Source organism: Scomber scombrus, chromosome 3 (genome assembly GCF_963691925.1).
Source record: "Scomber scombrus chromosome 3, fScoSco1.1, whole genome shotgun sequence".
In the NCBI taxonomy this organism is placed as follows: Eukaryota; Metazoa; Chordata; class Actinopteri; order Scombriformes; family Scombridae; genus Scomber; species Scomber scombrus.
This window is the reverse complement of record NC_084972.1, coordinates 13,144,155-13,162,171: the sequence shown is the minus strand read 5'-3', so window position 1 is coordinate 13,162,171 and position 18,017 is coordinate 13,144,155. Positions and strand designations below refer to the sequence as shown.

At 40.5% G+C, this 18,017-nt stretch overlaps 2 protein-coding genes across 2 annotated transcripts in view; both read left to right on the top strand.

Moving 5' to 3' along the window:
- The window catches only part of LOC133978113 (heme transporter hrg1-A-like), a 138,903-nt gene extending 133,229 nt beyond the window's left edge, over window positions 1-5,674 (top strand). The window contains exons 2-4 of the mRNA XM_062416466.1: window positions 381-542; window positions 4,044-4,211; window positions 4,320-5,674. Coding sequence (XP_062272450.1) covers window positions 413-542; window positions 4,044-4,211; window positions 4,320-4,456 — 435 coding nt within the window. The 5' untranslated portion in view covers window positions 381-412 and the 3' untranslated portion in view covers window positions 4,457-5,674. The remainder of the gene's footprint in view (window positions 1-380; window positions 543-4,043; window positions 4,212-4,319) is intronic.
- An 11,135-nt stretch (window positions 5,675-16,809) lies between these two features.
- Window positions 16,810-17,382, top strand: LOC133977809 (twist-related protein 2-like). The gene has a single exon (XM_062416097.1). The coding sequence runs from the start codon at window positions 16,810-16,812 to the stop codon at window positions 17,380-17,382; it is 573 nt and encodes a 190-aa protein (XP_062272081.1).
- Window positions 17,383-18,017: the final 635 nt, after the last annotated feature.

Sequence of the window (18,017 nt, the reverse complement as noted above, 5' to 3'; positions counted from 1 at the left end):
TTGTTGCTGCGACCATGGTGGTCGACAGGTTTATTTTCCCTTCTCCTGCAGGGGGCTCTGAGTTGACTCACCATGTGAGACGGTCGCAGGATTTCTTTGGTTAAAATTAGATGACGTAGAGCGGGGCAATGTGTTTTTGAGGCTGGACAGAAAAACGAACACTTCTGCTATATAGAAACGCTTTGTCATGTCTAGCATTTAATCGTTATGTGTGTGTGACAACAACCATTAGTCAGCTGGACTCACACACTGAGTCACATTGTGTCCTCTCCTCTGTAGTTGCAGATTGACCGGATGCAGTTTTGAGGTTATCAGCTCTCTGCTTTCTCTCTCACACAGACATACTCGGTTGACGTCTTGTCGAGCTTGTTGTGTCGCTGCTTTTTCCCGCACCGGCGTTATTTTTGTGACTATGGGGATAAACAAGACGTACATTAGTGTCGGCTATGCCGCGTTTGGTATGTGTATGGGTTTCTCTGCTTTCCTGGTGTGGAACATCGCGTTCAAACAGCCGTGGACTGCAGCCATGGGGGGACTGTCAGGTAAACACCTCACCACTGTCTTCCTTTAACCACATGCATCACAAGTGTGTGTGTTTCTGCATAGAAAAGCTGCCAAATACATGTTTTTATTCCAGCCCTCAGCTAAGCACCAGCGACTCCTCCTCAGGTTGAAGGTTCCCTAGTTCTAAGTTAAACACACTGATTGCAAAATCAGCCCATAGTCAGGCGGAAGGGCAGCAATGTCAATACAATGTTACAATGACATGCAGTCAAGTTATTTTTGGAAGATTTGGGCTCTACATAAATTCAACTGCACATTTGTATGAGTGACTGACAGGTTTTCAGCTGGACATGTGCTGAAGTTTGACCTACACTGACTAAATACCACTGGAGGAATAATCAGAATTTAAATATTGTAGGTGCAGTGTAGACAAGTTAAAATGTACTCTGCTCACTATCTGTTTAGAGGTAATGGCAAGTTTTCCTTTTGTTATAACAAGTTCACAAATGTTTCTGTCTGTATTAAAACAACAGTCAGGTGCCCAAATGAACACTGAAACAGGTTTTTTTTGCCATAATAATTCCTCCTGTTCATACTCACCATTAGAGGATCCATTCATAATGGACTTCCAGTGTAAGTGATGGGGGGCAAATTCACAGTCACCGAGGAAACACTATCCAAGGAAATACAAAGAGGGAATTTAATGCTGAAAAGACTAAATGTGCCAGATATCCACTTGATATGACTAACTCATACTGTAGAAGCCTCATTTAGTTTCAGATAAACTCCTAAATAGGGTTTAGCACAGAATGAATACTTACATTGAATGCACATTTGAAGGGAATCTTTTAATAGTCAGTATGAACAGGAAGAATGATTACAATGAGGGAAACTTATTTCAGTGTTCATTTGGACACCTGATTGTTGTTTTAAGACAAACTTGAACACTTTTGAACCTATTCTTTACGACACCATATCAGTGTTTTGCATGTTTTATCCCTGTCTTTTTACTGTTTTAAAGTGTGTTTTGTAAATTTTTCATGGTAAATGGTAAAAGGACTGCAATTATATATTGCCCTTCTAGTATTCAAACTACTCAAAGGGCTTTACAACACATGTCAACATTCACCCATTCACACACACATTCATACGCTGATGGAAGACGCTGCCAGAAAGGTGCCAACGTGCTCATCAGGATCTAATCTAATGCACATTCACACACATACACAGACTCTCACACACACACTTCTGGCACAGCCATCAGGAGAAATTTGGGATTCAGTATCTTGCAAAAGGACACTTCAATGCAGACTGGAGGAGCTGCAGATCGAACCGCCAATTTTCCAATTCATGGACAACCCGCTCTACCTCCTGAGCCAAAGCCAAATTCAGGCAGCTGTTGGTTGCTATCCATTTAAAATCTCTACAAGTTAATTTTATACTGTTATGAAAATGCAAAACACATTCAATTGAAGACAAATGTTATTATTAATGTTAAGAAATTACCACTGAACTGAAACGGTACTTCAGGAAGTCATTAAGTGTGCAAAATAGACTGTAGACGGTAAGTGTTGTATCAACCGATCTGACCTTTGAGCCACTGTTTAGGTTTTCGAATTCATCTTCAACCTCTGCACTTGTCTGCTCACAGGATGTGCTGTTATCTATTTCAGTGGTTGTTCCCAAACACACTTTTTAAATTAGTCAAATCAAGTCGATATCTTTCAATGTTTAAGTAATTTTACTTTTTGTTACTTCCACCTTCCACCACAGCTCAACAGGGAAACATTGTCCGAGAAACCACAAAGTGGGAATTTAATGCTAGAAAGACTGTAAATGTGCCAGATATCCACTGGACATGACTAGCCCCGGATCTGACCTTTGAGCAATTGTTCAAGTTTGTTAATTCATATCTATAACCGCTGCACTCGTCTACTCACAGGATGTTCTGTTATCTGTTTCATTGGTTCCAAAGATCAAATTCCCTTTTTTTGCAGCATCATCTATATTCTTTCACACTCCGTTAACTAATGACCTGCATACATTGTAGGGCATTTTCCATGGAAGCTGAATTTTTATTTTTATAAAGGAAACTGGCTGTACATGTTTTTCCTTGAGCAAGAATATACTTTCTGGTCTAATTGGCATGTGCACCCAACCGTCACTGAAACACTGAGACTGAAGTTAATGCTTCTGTCAGGTTGTCATAGTTACACTTAAGTTTTCACTGAAGCTTCACAACACTGCAAAAAAAAAAAGAAATTAAGGGGAACATGGACAGGGAAGTGTGATTCATTGACTCAGCAATTACAACATCATGCTGTGTCATGATGCGCGTGCCACTGAAACTGCACACTAATCCCTCACACCACCAAAGGTTCATGACATCAGGTCAACAGCAGTTATATATAATCAAGGCGACACTCACAGTGATCAAAGCGAGTTTAGTTTAATATGTCAGGATGTATGAAACTTCACTGTATAAACTTAACTTTCAAACACAAGTAATCAATCTTTTGGTCCACTATTTTTCTTAGTTTTGACAGTCACATGGTAACAGAGCCTGACTGATATATCAGTCAGCTGATGTAACTGGCAGATATGGGCCTATCACAGATTTGGCAGTATCAGCATATATGTTGTCCGATGTGTGCCTATATATGTATTATTATGATTATTATTTATTTATTATTTGGGCATCTTTTTTCTTTATTCAAGTTTAACATGTCTTTTTTGTTGTATGTGTTTTTTTTTTTGTATTTTATAGTAATTTTTAATTATTGAATTCTCAGTGAAGTTTGCTGTTTCAGTGCCCTTATGTCATCTTACATATTTTACATCTTATTACAACGACAGTGCAGAAACAAGTTAAACTAACACTAACAGTGTATGACAATTATTGCATGAAATGTTGAAAAACAATCTAAAACATTTGGTGTAGTAATTAAGTCGAAGTTTACTGTTTCAGTGCACTGATGTCATCCTATACAATAAGATTTGTTATTGAACAGTAACATGTCATGACTCCATTACATATTTTTGTCACAACTGTTTGATAACCACGTTTGAGGGATCATTGCAAAAAATGTGTGTTTATGTAAGTATTCTGTATATGCGTAAGATTATTGGCCGAAGTATTGATATAGGAATTTCTTTTACTCTCCAATATTGGTAACTGCCCTAAAAATCCAGTATGTGTCAAGCCCTACATGGTAATACAGCTGAGAGCAGAGTGTGCTTTTAAAGAAACAAAGCCTACAGTGGCTTTCATGCAGTATCTTTTCAATGTGGCGATATGCGTTTTCAGAACTTCCACTTCCAGTATCTTATTATACCTACAGTGCAGAAACAATTTGAAATTATCTGGAAGCTTCATACTGACACTGTATGTCAGCTGTTGCATAAAGTGTTGGCAAACAATCTAAAACATTGGTGTCAAAAAAGGTCTTTTTAAAAAGTGATTTATGTGACCAAAAGTTGTATGAAGCCTTGTTGACTAAATTTTCAATGTGTGTTTTTGTGTTGGTCCCATTCCTTAGGTGTGCTGGCACTTTGGGCCCTGATCACCCACATCATGTATCTGCAGGACTACTGGCGGACCTGGCTGAAGGGCCTCAAGTTCTTCTTCTTCATTGGGATTTTCTTCTCTGTGCTGGCAGTTGTAGCCTTCATCACCTTCCTGTCTATTGCCATCAGAAACGGGGAGTGTAAGTCGGTCCACACTGCTTTCCTGTTTCATATAACTTGAGATTATATTAGTGTTGTTGGTCTGCAGAGTACAGGATTCTAATCTCTGTGTCCCTCCTCATTCACAGCCCTGAGGGACCCCCAGAGTCTCTATTTGTCCTGCGTGTGGAGCGGTATGAGTCTGAAGTGGTCATTCCTGCTCACCATGTATGCTAACCGCTACCGCAAAGAGTTTGCTGACATCAGTATCCTCAGTGACTTCTAAGGGCACTTAAACATCACACAGTAACTATACAGACTCTATATAGTGCACTCACTGTGTCTCTGGTCTCCCACCATGAGAGTGTCACAGCGTAAACGTGATAGAGGACATTCACAAGGAATTAGACATTGTGTTATGGATGAGCACTTTGATCCTGGTTACAGTGTCTCCTGTGATTATTTTTTATTACATGTGCAGGATTTGTTGTCGACTTGGCCACTTTATAGACAGATCCAGCCCTGTTTTATATGACCCTCGATAGATTTTATTCTCTTATGTCTTCACTTGCTCTTACATTCTCGCATCCTGTTTTGTCACACACCTGTACAATTCCCTTGTGACAAAATGCAAAATATGGGAAAAGCTGAATCAAAACACACCCCTCAGTTGTAATTATTTGTTGCAGTTTCATGCGATGGCCACTAGGGGGTGTCACTCTTCCAACAATTATATGCCGTATGAAGAAAGTGTGTGCTTGTCATCCTCCCGCTTTGTGATATTGCATCTGTTTTCTTTACATGTTTCTGTGTCAAAGAATGATTAAATAGCCTTACAAAACAGAAAGAAATTTTTTTTCCATCACAGGGATCAAATGGTGAAATCTTTATTATCACCTTTGCATCAAGCTTATGGCGAAAACAGCGCTTTCAGGTTGATGTAAATCCAGGCGCTGCTTTCAGACAGCTCACCACTGAGTCTGTCAGGTCAGCCAAAAACCTGCAGCATCAACATGAATGCTTTCATGTGCAATTCCAAATCAGCACCACATGTCCTGGTTCAATGTATATCTGGAATATGACCGGGCATTTTATATGTAAAGAAAGTTTTTTTTTTTTTTCTATCAGTGTGACAAAAAAACAGAAAACACTTTAAAAACCCGATAGCATTCAATGCCATAAGCATGAAAATGAGTGATGCTTATGTTTGTTGATTATATTTCATTTATTGTTTTAATTCTCAACAGCAGTGATACCATTAATGTGCATGCTTATGTATTAATGTTTGATTTTACGTTGCCCGCCCGCATCAAACTCATCTATGGCATTTATATTGTCGCTTAATGAGATTATATTGCTGTATTTCTTTTATCTCTGTACACTACCATGTTAGAAATGAAGGATGGCATTGTGTATCCACACGTTTCTCTTGACTGAATGTAGGAATGTGTGTTTGTACAGGAGTGCGTCCGAGAGCCACGTTAATAAAATATGTTATTTGATATCCCCTTTGCATGAAATATAAAAATAGCCATACCAGTGGCTAATAACTATTCCCCTTTTTAAAGAAAGAATGTGTCGGCATCTTTCACAGTTTCTGTTCCTTAAAAACCTTTAATTCCTTTGTGCTTTTCAAAGGAACTGTGGCAGCGGAAAAACAATTTATTATTTTCTTCATATGGCTTGTGACTCTCATGTAATGTGAGAAAGAGTCAAGGAGTCAGATTGAAGGTGTTACACATTCTTCTTCATACTAAGCCTGGGCCACAAGGGTCAGTGTTGGGCATTAGAGTGGGATTTGCGCCATGAGAGGAATGAACCACTTTTCCCACCCACCAGCGCCACGTTTATGAAGAAAAACACCCCACAGCATTGCAATCGCAACAGTAAATGCAGGGCAATAACCTGCACTTTGAAGTCTGGCAATTATTCCATCCATCCACATTTTTATTTTGGCCCTCAAAGGGAAGGTGGGGGGTTGCAGAGAGTTTTTGGTGTATGATTTTGTTAAGGCAGTCGCCTGATAGAAGGACTTTGAAGTTGATGTGAAAAATATGTGACTGGATTATGCAGAGCTATCAGGGTTTGGTGCATTATAGCTCATTAATAGATTAATTCACAGGACAATATCTGGTGGAAAATGTGTCTTAGGTCCATGTTGAAGAAAAACTCACTATGCAAATCTGGCATAGCGTTCCTTTATTTACAAGAACTATCAGGAACTTTGATCTTTAAGCAGCCACTATCATTATTTCACTTTCTTTGTTGCTTTCTCCTTCCTTCCTCTGTGTTTTAAGGACATTTTTGGTGGTACTTATATCTTAATTGCATTACGCTGGTTTGTTTGTAAGCCCCCAGAGTCTCATTGCATCAAGGTAATTGCAATGTTGTGGTTAAATCACCATAGTAACATTTTTTATCTGGCCGTTATAAACTTCGACATTAAGAAACTGAAAAACAATCCGGCTCACTTTCCACTGAGCAAGCTGGGGGCTTTGGAACCAAATGCGTCCTATTAAGTTTATACACCAGCCTGTAAAAAGTGTGTGTATGTGTGTGTCTCTGTGTGTGTATGTGTGTTTGCGTGGTATGTAAAGAGAGGGAGGGGTCTCATTTTATTCAATTATGGGACTCCTTTCTACCCAAATCAAGGAAGGAAGTTGTCTCAAGTGTTGAATGCTGTCTGGCAGAGTGCGGTGAGACTGGAAACAATAGTTTATACATTGAAATAACACAAATATCCTCGACATCCTGTTCAATGGGATACTAAAGAGTCACAATGATTTGTTTTCCAAGAACTGACTTAAAATCTATAGTGATCAACCAACAGGGGAAATTCAACAGATGATGTCAGGATGAAAGTATCTGACATTATTCATAGAAAACACAGAGACACACATGTTATACCTTTATAGGCATCCACCTGTTTATTCTCAGACCTGTTTATGTGTACCTTCAGACACATTAAAATGAGTTGGGACAGCAGATTTCATCTTCTTTGAGGGTTAGATATTTATTACAGCATTCTCTCTGTTGGTGTTGACTGTTTATCATTGGTTCATAAAGTGGTAAAAGTAAAAGTAGCAATATCACGTTGTTAAAATACTTGATTCCAAGTAAAAGTCCTGCATTCATAACTGTACTTAAAGGTACCTTGTGTAGTTTTCTTGTGTTCAAACAAATGTTTATGTTTACATTCTGTGATACTCACAGAGGCCTTGAAAGCATTTCCTTCCTCATACAACATACACATACCTCATACAAAGCAGATTTTTAAGATATTCGACATTGTTTATGTGGATGTTTACTTGCTAGAAGTCAGCTTTTTTCACTTCCTTTGTTAACGCATTGTATACGTTTGTTGACGTGTTACCACCACCAGCTGTGGATCAGCGTGCATGAGGATGAGTGCCAAATCTGATACAAACTAAACAGCAACTTACCTGTAGAAACCATAGGGCTCCTAGTGGCCAACAATACCACATGGTACCTTTAAGTAGAAGTACAAAAGTATGAGCAACGAAAGTACTTTTGTGGCAGCATGGCTCCTTCCAAAGTTTTATATAATAGTACTGAATTACTATCAATGTTGCAATTCTGTAAACATGTTGGCTACTTTATAAACTGTAGGGTAGTTTTAATCTAGTGAAGTTGGCTCCTTTAAGTGAATGATGGGAGTTGGCTCTCATCTGAGAGCCCATTTCTTCTTTTCTTTTTTCTTTTTCTTTGAGAATTAATACAAGGCAGAATAATAGGATGATCTTTTCACCTCACTGCTCAGCCACACACGCTCCATGCACTGACTGATGTTGTGTTGATGTGTATTTGCGTGCAATCACATTTTTACATTATTTAAGGTTTTTATACCAAACATAATATAAAATTACAGTATTATTTCCATAATAATTACCTTATAATTACAGAAATGATGAGGTTTAGTGTGATTACATTGGATAATTTAAGGATATATGTGCACACATACTAGTCATAGGTCAAATTATTGCTACATTGGGCTAAATTGTAAAAGCCAGAAGTGGGACTAAATGAAAAGCTGTTTGGGAACTGAAAGAGTCGGCTCTTATTGCTGAGCTAAGCCAAATGATCTGGCTCATTATAAAGAGCCAGAATTCCCATCACTTGTTTGATTTATGATACTACATCATATTTTATAAACTGTTTTGTATATAAAAATGTGATCTCAAGGTAATTAACTTGTAACTATATACATCAAATAACTGTAGTGCTAAAGAGTGCAATGTTCCCCTTTGAGATGTAGTATACTGTAAGTATAAAGTAGCACAATAATACTCTCAAAGTACTCTTAGAAAGTAAAAGTATTTTACAGATTGTACTTGCATACAATACTAAAGCTCATGTAAATGTGCTTTGAGCCTTTCCTCCAGTGATAGAAGATGAACAGGTATGTGAATTGTGATGAGTGTGAAATGGACATTGGTATTAATGATGCAAAATTGAATCATTTGATCTAAAAAAGGAAGCGTCAAAGAGAGACAAAAAAAAGCTAAATGAAAAGCAAACATCTTGAATTGGTAGAGAACCAGATGGCCTCTTTGACATTAAGGAGCCGCTTTGGCATTTTAAGAAGGCAGTCCCAGAATGATTTCCGAGGAACTTCCGCAAAGTGTGGTACAAAGCCCACAGATATTTAAGCAATATCCATAGCAATTTACTGTTTTATTTACAAACTGAAACATATGTTTCTAGACCTTTGCAGCCTCCCTCCCTCCCGTCTTTCCTTATTACCGTGCTGATTTACTGCTGCAGGATTTCTCCCACACCATTTGCTTCTTTCTTTCCTTTCTTCACTCATATTCTCTATCTGTCTATCTTTATCATCTTCTCACATCACTCCTCAGTCAGTCAGACCTTTTTACCTCCCCTCCGGTGCAGCCTGTTAACAGCACAGTAGATGTCCTACCTTTTTACACCCAGGCATTGTTTCTTTCTCCTCTGACTCTTGTGTTTCTGTGTGCAATGCTGTCTGTGCCTCTGGGACCACTGCAAGCTCGCATCTGAAACATTTTAGGGAGACACATATTTGCTGTTTTAGAGCACAAAGGGATATGCCATGGCAGAGGCTGTTTGAAGTGGCTTCACAGGGGGAACCAGAACCAGAGCAAGGGATTTGAGAAACCATAAAGAAACGTTAGCGCAATGTAACTTTGGTAAGGTCATCTAATCTAATGGAAGTGGGGATTGATTCAATGTGAAGGCGCACTCCTTTGAAGCTGGCTGCTGAGCTCTGTTGATGTTTCTAATGCAATAGCTCTGTTCTCCTCTGTACCTTGCAGACAGGGCTTCTCTGTACGTTTGACAGGAGTGGATGCGTGACAGTGCCAAATCCTGGAGATCCTACGTTGACACTACTTCCAGGAACGAGTATTTGAAGTGTGAGATTGGAGATAGCACTGTTTGACTCCATGGCAGGCTCCTTATCTGACAAAATTATCCTCGAATTGATTTGCGGTTTGGAGTTGTGTTCATGGAGGGCTGAAATGCTGTTTTATTTCCCTTTATATAAAGAAATTTCGATATTTATCCATGGCCTTTAATGACTGGTTTGTTAACTGTACCTCTACAGTTTTTTCTTGACAGCGTTCAGGTGCAGAAAGTGTTGTGAAAAAGTTCTCCTGTAAATCTTGTGGCTCTGACATTCACGCTAAAACAGGATTTTCCAGCCCGAGTTGGCCACACGGTCAGCCTATCTGCTGACTCACTGGCAGTCTTATTAGTGTTTGCAAAGAAAGTGAACCTAACACACTGAATTTGAACAGCTGACTCAGCAGTGAAAATGGCTTTCATGTGCTGATTTGCTATAAATAGAGCTGGATCACATCATGTCTTACTGTGTGGCTGATTAGAGCATTTTTCATGTATGGGGCAGATTCTGATAAAAATGCAAATATCTGTTCTTTTTATGCGCTCAGAGGTTCCTGTCCAACTGTACTTCTAATGTGTTCCTCTGTTTCACATTATCACATGCACACACAGACCATATGTCCTGCTGTTTACACATATGGATATGATGCAACATGCAAGCAACCTCTCTCTCTCCCGCTCTCTCTCTCTCACACACACACACGCACACACACATACACAAACACACACAGTTTTATGAAGGTGCTTCATGGAAAGTATCACTTTGAATTGACTTATTAATGATCTAAAAAGCATTAGTATATGATTTATTAATCACCAATAAAACTATTAGTTATGACTTTTAAACACTTTCATGTATCGGAAAGTGGAATTAGATCTGTCCCAGTGGATGTGTGCTTATAATCATCATGCATTGCTTCCTCCATGGATGTCCCAGAATGAGCCATGGGAGTTACACCCCAGCCCCAACCTGCTGCTCAGTGTACACCAGCCCAGCATGCTGTATCCCCGGCTCAGCTGTGAGCTCCACCGGGACTGTTTGTAATGTGCCATGGACGGACCTCAGCACTTAAACACTGTAATCAGAGCCAGGGCAGGATATTAGCTAAATTACACATGCAAGCAGGGACATTTGAAGGAAGCTTGAGCACTAAATATTATGATAAATTACGGCCTAATGCGAGAAGATAAGTCACAGCGAAACAAGAATAATACAGGCAAGCACGCAGCAGGGGAGGGAAGTATTTTTAATGCGAGATGGTGCTTTTATATTTAAAAAACATTTATGTTAAAAGTATGCGTAAACATTTTGACAGAATGATCTCACCTCAGGGTCCACTTAGTAGCCGTTCTGAAGCTTTTGATCATATCACATGATCTTCAGCAGATGGAGTTTGCCGTTTGTCACGGAGTTGTAGATCCATTTTTCTGAGCACTTTAAAGCCCAAAGTTTTTTCTGTATAATATTACATTTTGCTACAATCAAAGTGCAAGTTTGAAAAATATTTTTGATTCGGTTTTGATGTTTTAAGAGTTTAATCATCAGAAAAAACAATAGATCTGCTTCTGCAGGACTGTGCGGCAACATAAGCAGACTGCTGACCAACAATCATCGCATTTTGGTTGAAGTAAGAAGCTGATTTGGAGAACAGGTTGTCAGGACCTCTAAAGCCTCCGGGAATTTGTCTTGAAATAGTAAAAATGGATAGAGATAGAGTGCAAAGTGTCATACTCAATAAAACAATGTGTGCCATATGCAACCAAGGGCTGAAACGCTAACAAAATGCCTGTAGCTAGTTAAAAGCGTTAGATTTCAGCATGTCAAAGGATTATTTTAACACCATATGTCTACCAGAGGAGAAAAGGTAGTTTATAGCATATTCTGAAACCCGTTACATTAAGATACAATACATCAATGCAAGCCCTGACATCACGACTACAGCAAAGATATTACAACTGTATAGCAAACTCCACCACACATAACAGGCTGGCATTACACTTTTCACTTATGACAAATGCAGTTTGTAAAAACACATGAAGAAATTACACTCACAGAGTTTCAGCTGAATGAAGGTTTGCTATTCTGTGATTTAAGGTGGACCTGCCTGTGATTTAAACGTCTTTTCCAAACACTGCAGCTGTTCTGATTTTACTTTAATGTGTTCTCTGTAACTAGCAGGTGTCCAGGTATAGACCTATGTGCAATTTTACTGAGTTTTTTTAAGCTGCAGGCTGTCTGTGCAGTTCAGGTTGGGTCTGCTTCTTCTACCGTGTAACGTTATCTACTTTTGTCTTCTTAAAGGCTCAGATTTTCAGTTCAGCAGCTTTTAAAAACTTTGTTCTTGGTTCTTTACCCTTTACCACAGCAGCTTTTAGGCATTTTTCTGTTGTTTGCTAGCAGACTAGGTGACAAGGAGGCACCTTCATGCAATAGAAAGTCAGTGGAGAGCAATTCATTGTTTTACCCTCTGGGGTGGAGGGGACTTAGTCTCTAAATATGATATCAAAGTTGAATGTCAAATTAAGCATCCACATCAAAAATCTGATGTTCACAACTATTAGAAAATGTAGTAAAAAAACCAAACATAATTTTGCTGTTTAGAATTGTGTAGCTGCTTCATCTACTGAGGGCTGGCTAACTACAGTAGCTAACAACTAGGTTTCCGTGATACGTATCCGCACTTACTACATTTAATACATGTACCATTCGCACTAAAGGAAGCAGAGGAATAGCAAAACACATGACATACCCAGCAAGAGAGAAGAGAAGAGCGAGAGGGTGAGGGTGAGGGAACTATTGCTAACTGCTAAGCTAAAGTCACTAGCAGATCGAAAAGCGTGTAAACAACTGTGTGTCATTTATCTAGCAAGAAAAGTGCTAAAAGAAAGAAGAGAGCACTACGAGCGCTTGAACAGAACTAAATGTATAGTGGGTAATTGGCTGCAGTAATAAAGAATATAGCTAAATGAACTGGGCTGAGTTGCAAAAAACGCTACCAATAACATAGAAAGTAGCGGCCAGAAATGAGAAAATATGCTTACAGCAGCACATGTTGTTTACAATTGGTTCACTGAATTAATTGTGTATTTTTCGATATATCGATTTCAATGATTTTGTTACACCTTTGATGCCCAATTCCTACACCATCAGCTTTATAATCTCTTTTTGTAGTAGTAGTAGTAGTCATTTATTTTGGTCATTAGTACCAATTCAAAAAGAATGCACATAGAAATAAATGAAAAACAACAGGGTATTAATTAAAAGTTAAGCAACACAAATATTGACTGAAAAGGTGTAGGCTGAAGTTTTTTATAGGTTATATCCTAATAATATAACCCTTTAACTTCTAGGTTTAGGCTATACAAAAACAAAAGTTCAAAAATGTTTTTTACTCTAAGATGGTTATACCTGTTTTATATTTGTTTAGTACCTTTTTTTTTTTGTTTTTTTTGTTTTTTTAGTTTAAAAAGAAATTAAAAGCCAACTACACATTCTTAATTCCTTGTCACGGCTATTCAGTTTTTGAATTGGATTCAACCGTCAGACTTCAAGTAATAGTTTGATATTCTGGGAAATCTCTTTTTGCTTTTCTTGCCTTGAGTTAGATGAGAAGATTAATGCCACTCAAGCATGGTATCAATCTTCTCATCATCTCATTAAAAAGCAGGTTTTTCAAAATGTCGAACTACTTCTTTGATTCATTAACTAGAGAATGCAGGTCAGGACTGATTCTATGATTATTGATGATGAACTTTTAACCTTTTTTGTAAAAATCAACCCACGCTCAGTTTGCAGTAGACCTGCTTATCATCCACACTTCTCGTCCTCATTACTGGTTTGCAAGCCCTCCTTCACGCCAACCCAGCCCCATCACCACCATCCCCCACCTTCCATGCACCTTCACCCCTCAGCCCCCCAGCCCACTCCTCCCGAACCCCTCTAAGTGGATACCCCACAGGAAGGGCTTCTCCAGGGGGGAAATGGGTCCCAGATGTCTGCCTTTGTGCCACTACAGGCTCCCCGGGAGGGATGGAGCCGTGGAAGGATGGGTATGAGGAGGGAGTGAGGAGGGGGAGGAATGTGCTGTGTGCAAACATCAATAACAGCAGCCAAGAGGGCAAAGAAACTCTCAGGGTGAAGGTGAGGAGGAATTTAATGATTGGTTCCTTTCGTCCAGCCAGTATAGATTTCCAAACACATCACTTATGATTGGTCACACAGCCACGCTCCTACCAGCTGAGTTCGTCGCTGAGGCACTTCGACCTTTCGCTGTATGATGGTAATCGAATTGACTGCATTACGAACTTAAAGAAACTGTTTCCCCCACCTTTTTTTGTTAGTGGAGCACTTCAAAAGTTTCAACATGGCCGCTCCTCTGTGCGTTTCAGTTCAGACAAAACCATATGGCAGACAATACATCGGTCTTCTTTGATATCCAAGCACCCCTGTGTGCACGTGTAAGCCTATATATATTGATATATATTGATATATCTATGATCTATTTTCAGCTCCAGAAAGAGTTAATTATGACCCCCGTGGAAATAAAACGAAGAAGAGAGCAGGGCCTGAGTGTTTAGTGAAACATTATGTCAAGACTCTGACAAGGAAATGAAATGTGCAACATCAATCAGCCTATGAGGACAGAGATCAAACGAACCTCCACACTCCTGCATCTGGTTCTGTTTGGACAGCCTCACTTTTTTCCCCCTTCTCCTTCTCCTTTCTTGTCCTTTTCTTTTCCCCTTTTCCTATTCTTCTCCAATTCTCTCTCTTTTCTCCCCTCTGTTCTTCTGCGAAACGGTTGTGCCACGACATTCCTGTTGGCCTACTTGCTTCGTTAGCTCATTTTTTCCATGATGGTGGCACGGACCCATGCTTTCACTAAAGGTAAGCGGCAGCCCCAGAGATTAGCCTCAGCAAAAATGACTTTCCTGTCCCTCCACTGTCTCCACCAGAGCTCCCAATAAGCCCAATTCTAATACCAGTTAATCCTGGAGTTGACTTGGCCTGATATGTAAATACAAACTCAGATAATTCACTGTCTCCCTGCTTTGATGGCCAGATGAGTTTTTCTTTTTCTTCTTCCGAGTTGATTGAACCCAACTGGGATCGAGCTACTTTCCGTTCAGCGTCGCTCTCTGAATGAAATGTAAACCAGTGCAATCACGGGGCTCATCAAAAATCTTCTGAGCCGCTCCCCTTACATAGAGTCCTTCACATGCTGCCGCAATCACACCCAAATTGTTGGCTAGAAGCTGTCAAGCACTGTGTCAAAAATCATGTGAGGTTCAGTTGCATCCCATGAAACTTTTGTTGGTAAGTACCAGTTTCTGTTAAAATGTCTTGTCTGTCTGGGTCTTTATGTAACAACTCTTGACAGCGGCTCAATTTGAATTCAATCAGTTTTGGAAGGAGTAAAAAAAAAAAAGGTTGGAGGTGTTGCAATGGGAAGGCTTCTATTCATCATCAAAAAGTACAGCATTTCTGCTAAATTCAGTGGTATCCTCACCGCAAGATTTCTCTGCAATGATGCACATATAAGTCACTGAAGTTGTGACGCATGGAGATATAAATGGTTACAACTTTGGGAAACCAAATTTCGAGGTAAATTTATGCAAGATTTAGTAATCTTGCCAAATTGTATGTTGCTCTACTGTTGGTGTCCTCAGTGGCTCAACAAGTAAAATCCCAACGCAGGTTGAACAAACATGACCCTGAGCTACATGCTGTCAGTTTTTCAGGAGGACTTGCCTGCTGTGTCATGACTGCCAATGTGTAGAAAATGTGTTTAAGTGGCTGCAGACCCATTTTGGTTCGCGGTGTGGAGGTGGAACATGTGTCGGCTCTGCCCTGAGGCCATGTTTGGCACAATTAGGTGCTCCCTCACCTCTTCAGACTGAGGTCACTGGGCCACTCAGGTCAGGGGTTATTTAGGGTCCTGTCTGCTCTCCCTTCCCAAGCCAACATGGCGGAGCAGGACAGCTGATGTCAGCAGTGATGATAGAGGTGTTTGTTCATGACACACTTTTCTACAACAAGCATGGGTCTGGTGTTAGATCATGAATGTCTTCAGATGTCTCCAGTGTAGTTTCCAGAGACAGATCTTTGTCAGTAAAGACTCATCTTGTGAAATTCTTTCCAGGATGCGTGCTTGCACAACCTCACATTCTCTCTCAGATCTACTTAAAGCCGCTGCAGCCAAAAGAGATTTATGAAAAATCCTTTTTTTGGTTTGCAGGACTTCACGGTCTGTCATGGCAAAATTTATAATTTGTGCCATTTATAAACATAAATTCCACATCATAACGTGCATTAACCTAAATCCCCCCTTCATTCTTCTAATCCGCAGTATTTTCATTGACTCGGTCCATGTTGTGACCCGTGGTTTTAATAGATTTGTTATTATATCTGGTTATCAGTATGATAAACATCGTGAAAGACAAAGGTTTTTGTGAATTCACACTTGTTCTCATGATCAAGGGAAAAACAACCCATTTTTAGTTTTACATCTTTTGTGATTTATGACTTCCATGCACATTTGTTGTTAAAAAACGAAGGTTTTCAAGAATGTATGTTCATAAAAATGCCGCACAAAATACTCAACATTAAAGCTTACACTGACAACTGTCAGAAATAAAAGGTTTAGATTTCTGTCTTTATAACAGATTTGATGAACGAGAAGGCAGACACGAGGGTGCATGTGGACTGACACTCCAGCCTAAATCTGGAACCCATAAAGCCTCAGACATCTCTGCAACATTAGACAGAGCACTTCTTATTGGCCGAAAGGACCACTTACCCCCTTCCTCCATCACCCGCCCAGCTAACGCACACTTCCTGCTTTCCTGCCTGGCTCAGGCTGGACCACGCCTTCTGGACGTCCGATGAGCCAATGAGAAGTGCCCGCAGGCCCTGGGTTAGCGTTTGGGTATAAAAGAGGCGGAGGTGGACCTGCCTGTCAGATGGTTTGTTGTTGTTCTGTCTGCCAGGTTGAGAAGGGAATGTGAAAGCGAGAAGTTTAACAAGGTAACCAGGAAACAGGACAGCTACAGTGACATTCAAGCCAATGGAGATTCAGCAGCCGTAGCTTTCTTTGACGGAGGATAAGACTCTTTTTACGCAAGCTTGTCAAGTTCAGGTTTGTAGCTGCTGTCAGAAAGGCTGAAAAGAGAAAAAGAAAAGCCTTACAGCGTCCTGTCTTTGCAGTGGAGTTTGGAAGGTTGTCAGTGGACAGTACAATGAGAGAAGAGGTGTCCTGTACAAACTCTCCTGAAGGAGGGATGGGTGCCAGTGAAGAGGAACTGGAGAGGGGATCGAAGAAGAGCCTCCAAGGAGGAAACCGAAAACGCAATCCTTACCCCAAAAAGGACAGCCTTGGTCAGACAGAGGAGAGCAGCACTGGCAGTCCCAACAGCCTGCTGCCATCTGGGCCAAAGAGGGTGAAGAAAAGCCCTACGACACTGGTGACTCTGGCTCCTACGTCGCTGGGCCCAAGGCCTGACCAACCCTTTGAGGACCTCCACTCTCAGCGTGTCATCGCCAATGTGCGGGAGCGTCAACGCACTCAGTCTTTGAACGACGCCTTCGCCTCTCTACGCAAGATCATCCCCACACTCCCTTCAGACAAGCTGAGCAAGATCCAGATCCTTAAACTGGCTTCACGCTACATCGACTTCCTCTACCAGGTGCTGCAGAGTGACGAGATGGACGCTAAGCTGGCCAGCTGCAACTACCTGGCCCACGAAAGACTGAGCTACGCCTTCTCCGTCTGGAGGATGGAGGGGGCCTGGGCCATGTCCACCAGCCACTAGGACCCCATCATAATTCTCTCCTAAACCCTCTCGTGTCCACATCTCCACCCCACCGCCTCTGTCTGTGTTTGCACCCCATTCCTGACCTCTGAACCTCTGATTTCTTCCCCGACCTTAGTCTTGTTTTTTATCTCAAACCTTTGCATACATTGCTCATCCTGCTTCATCTATGTGCTCCATAGTAGTTCACTCCACCTCTACACCACCTTTAACAATGGTTGGATCGAAAACCTTTCACAGTTCACCTTATTTCCCCGCCATTGTTTCCACTCCCACTGCTCTCCCTTGTCTGTCCCACAGTTTAGTCCAGTGCAACAAAATGCTCCACTGCAGCCCCTCAGGTATGTACACACACATGCACCGACACACACAGACACAACACACACACACAGATACAAATACATAAACCATACACACACACACATGTATACACACTTCTGTATTCTCCATGTCATCCGCAAATGGACGTGAACATACATGTTGTGTCTTAGTATTTATTTCCACATTCAAAATAGTGCAAGAGCGCTTCAGCATGTTATTTGCAGCCTTTCAGCTCGGCAAATAAATACTGATAATACACATAACAACTACCTACATTAGCAGGGAACTAAAATCCGCTGCAAATCTGTGTCAGT